The sequence below is a fragment of the Salvelinus sp. IW2-2015 genome, unplaced genomic scaffold, assembly GCF_002910315.2.
Source record: "Salvelinus sp. IW2-2015 unplaced genomic scaffold, ASM291031v2 Un_scaffold2080, whole genome shotgun sequence".
NCBI lineage: Eukaryota > Metazoa > Chordata > Actinopteri > Salmoniformes > Salmonidae > Salvelinus > Salvelinus sp. IW2-2015.
The window spans coordinates 32,659-36,310 of record NW_019943421.1 but is presented as its reverse complement, the minus strand read 5'-3'; the positions used below and the strand labels follow the sequence as shown (position 1 = coordinate 36,310).

The 3,652-nt window shown below is 46.1% G+C and overlaps 1 protein-coding gene across 1 annotated transcript in view; it reads left to right on the top strand.

Annotated features, from left to right (window-relative positions):
* The window catches only part of birc2 (baculoviral IAP repeat containing 2), a 44,766-nt gene that overhangs the window by 11,352 nt on the left and 29,762 nt on the right, over positions 1–3,652 (top strand). The window contains 4 exon segments of the mRNA XM_070439967.1: positions 57–222; positions 349–409; positions 3,070–3,219; positions 3,221–3,446. Of these exon segments, the coding sequence (XP_070296068.1) occupies positions 57–222; positions 349–409; positions 3,070–3,219; positions 3,221–3,446 (603 nt within the window).

The window sequence follows — 3,652 nt, the reverse complement described above, 5'->3', positions numbered from 1 at the left end:
GGGCCACATTTAATAATGCATGTAAAAGGATGATCACAGTGAAATGTTTTACACAGGGTCACGCCATAGTCGGTACGGCCCCTTTAACTATCTGACTAATGTGTCTGTAGGTCCCACCAAGACCCCTTCCTGTCACAACCCCAGTATGAGGAGAGAGCAGGACCGCCTGGACTCCTTCCAGTCCTGGATCTCTGTCCATCATCACCCCTCTGAGCTGGCTAACGGCTGGCTTCTATTACTGGGAGCAGGGAGACCGCGTGGCCTGCTTCACCTGTGGAGGACGGGTAACTATCTACTACTGTACTATACTACTACTCTATAGTACACACTAGCCTTTGAGCTGGCTACGGCTGGCTTCTATTACCTGGGGCAGGGAGACCGCGTGGCCTGCTTCACCTGTGGAGGACAGGTACTATACTACTACTGTACTATACTACTACTCTATAGTACACACTAGCCTTTGAGCTGGCTACGGCTGGCTTCTATTACCTGGGGCAGGGAGACCGTGGCCTGCTTCACCTGTGGAGACAGGTACTATACTACTACTGTACTATACTACTACTCTATAGTACACACTAGCCTTTGAGCTGGCTACGGCTGGCTTCTATTACCTGGGGCAGGGAGACCCGTGGCCCTGCTTCACCTGTGGAGGACAGGTACTATACTACTACTGTACTATACTACTACTCTATAGTACACACTAGCCTTTGAGCTGGCTACGCTGGCTTCTATTACCTGGGGCAGGGAGACCACGTGGCTGCTTCACCTGTGGAGGACAGGTACTATACTACTACTGTACTATACTACTACTCCTATTATAGTACACACTAGCCTTTGAGCTGGCTACGGCTGGCTTCTATTACCTGGGGCAGGGAGACCACGTGGCCTGCTTCACCTGTGGAGGACAGGTATACTATTATTACTACTACTACTATATACTACATTTTACATGTACATGTTAGTCTTTTAGCTTATCCACAGCCACTTTAAAGTAGTAATTATATAAACTCAGCACAAAAAAAGAAACGTCCTCTCACTGTCAACTGCGTTTATTTTCAGCAAACTTAACATGTGTAAATATTTAACGTGTAAATATTTGTATGACCGTAAGATTCAACGACTGAGACATAAACTGAACAAGTTCCACAGGCATGTGACTAACAGAAATGAAATAATGTGTCCCTGAACAACGGGGTGGTCAAAATTAGAGGTCAACCGATTAATCGGCATGGCCGATTTAATTAGGGCCGATTTCACGTTTTCATAACCATCGGTAATCGGCCTTTTGGATGCCGATTATGGCCGATTACATTGCAATCCACGAGGAAACTGCGTGGCAGGCTGACCACCTGTTACGCGAGTGCAGCTTCAAAATTACCTTGTGGCTGCAATGAGCCAAAGTAAGTTGCTAGCTAGCATTAAACTTATTTAAAAAAACTATCAATCTTCACATAATCACTAGTTAACTACACATGGTTGATGATATTACTAGTTTAACTAGCTTGTCCTGCGTTGCATATAACATTTACATTTAAGTCATTTAGCAGACGCTCTTATCCAGAGCGACTTACAAATCAATGTGGTGCCTGTTAATTTGTCATCGAATCACAGCCTATTCCTACCTATCCATAAAATGGAGCTCTATAGGAGAAAGCCCTGCCTCCAGCTGTTTGCTAAGAAATTCTAGGAACAATTAGGAGGCCTGCGTCTTGTGACCGTAGCGTACGTGTAGGTATGTACGGCAGGACCAACTCGGACAGATAAGTAGGAGCGAGGCCATGTAATGCTTTGTAGGTTAGCAGTAAAACCTTGAAGTCAGCCTTAACAGGAAGCCAGACTGTGCTGGAGTAATATACATTGTTTTGGTTCTAGCAGCCGTGTTCAGCACTAACTGAAGTTTATCTAGTGCCTTATCTGGGTAGGCGGAGAGTAGAGCATTGCAGTAGTCTAAATCTTTATGCATCATTTCTAGACACAAAGTTTCAGATTTTTGAAATATATTTTTTTGAAAAGCTGCTCTTGAAATATTTTTTGATATGTTCGTCAAAAGAGAGATCAGGGTCCAGAGTAACGCCGAGGTCCTTCAGTTTTATTTGAGACGACTGTACAACCATCAAGATTAATTGTCAGGTTCAACAGAAGATCTCTTTGTTTCTTGGGACCTAGAACTAGCGTCTCTGTTTTGTCAGAGTTTAAAAGTATAACATTTACCGCCCTGTCTGAAACACAGGCTTCCAGGGAAGGCAATTTTGGAGATTCACCATGTTTCATTGAAATGTGTGTCGTCTGCATAGCAGTGAAAGTTGACATCACCAAGAGGTAGAATATATATAGTGAAAACAATAGTGGTCCTAAAACGGAACCTTGAGGAACATGGAAACGTACCATTGATTTGTCAGAGGACAAACAGAGATTAACTGATATGTTTCCGACAGATAAGATCTAAACCAAGCAAGGACTTGTCCGCATAGACCAATTTGAGTTTCCAATCTCTCCAAAAGAATGTGATGATCAATGGTGTCAAAAGTGGTACTAAGTTGGACACCCTAATGGGTGACGCACCCAATGCATATGGGTCCTGCTAACTTTCTCAAATGGCGGGTAAATTAAAATCTTCCCGGTCATTTTGTCCAGAGAGCGAGAGATATGATTGCATCTCTTTCCTCTCTGTGTGTCTCTAGCTCAGTAACTGGGAGCCAGGGGATTGATTACTGTCTCCTCTCTCTAGCTCAGTAACTGGGAGCCAGGGGATTGATGACTGTCTCCTCTCTGTAGCTCAGTAACTGGGAGCCAGGGGATTGATTACTGTCTCCTCTCTGTTCCTGTAGCTCAGTAACTGGGAGCCAGGGGATTGATTACTGTCTCCTCTCTGTTCCTGTAGCTCAGTAACTGGGAGCCAGGGGATTGATTACTGTCTCCTCTCTGTAGCTCAGTAACTGGGAGCCAGGGGATTGATTACTGTCTCCTCTCTGTAGCTCAGTAACTGGGAGCCAGGGGATTGATTACTGTCTCCTCTCTGTAGCTCAGTAACTGGGAGCCAGGGGATTGATTACTGTCTCCTCTCTGTAGCTCAGTAACTGGGAACCAGGGGACCGGGCCGTGTCGGAGCACCAGAGACATTACCCTAACTGTCGCTTCGTCAGAGGAGACCGGGCCGACAACGTGTCCATGGCGGGCGGGCCGGGAGGTTTAGGAGTGCCCCCCAGGGCGGTAGCCCCTGTCTCTACCCCCAGGCCTCAGTAACGTGTCTAACCCAGCCATGCAGCAGCGTGAGGAGAGGTTGTTGACCTTTGTCCACTGGCCCTTACGTATCCCTGTTCGCCCCGACCAGCTGGCCAAGGCAGGGTTCTACTACGTCGGTGAGACAAATATTCAATATCTACATTCCAATATAACATGTATTTTATACTTGTTTTGTTTAACAGGTCCTTGGCAACAAATGTCCTGTTAGTACCCCCATAGACTCTGTTCCTGTGATCAGAGGAACCTGGGCGCTCCTGGTGTTCCCCTGGGCTTTACCCAAACATTTACCTCTACACCTCCTAATCAGACCCTGTGTGTGTTGCCGGGCGTAATGAATGATGATGATGATGGTGTGTGTGTGTGTGTTGCAGGCGTAATGATGATGATGATGATGGTGTGTGTTGTGTTG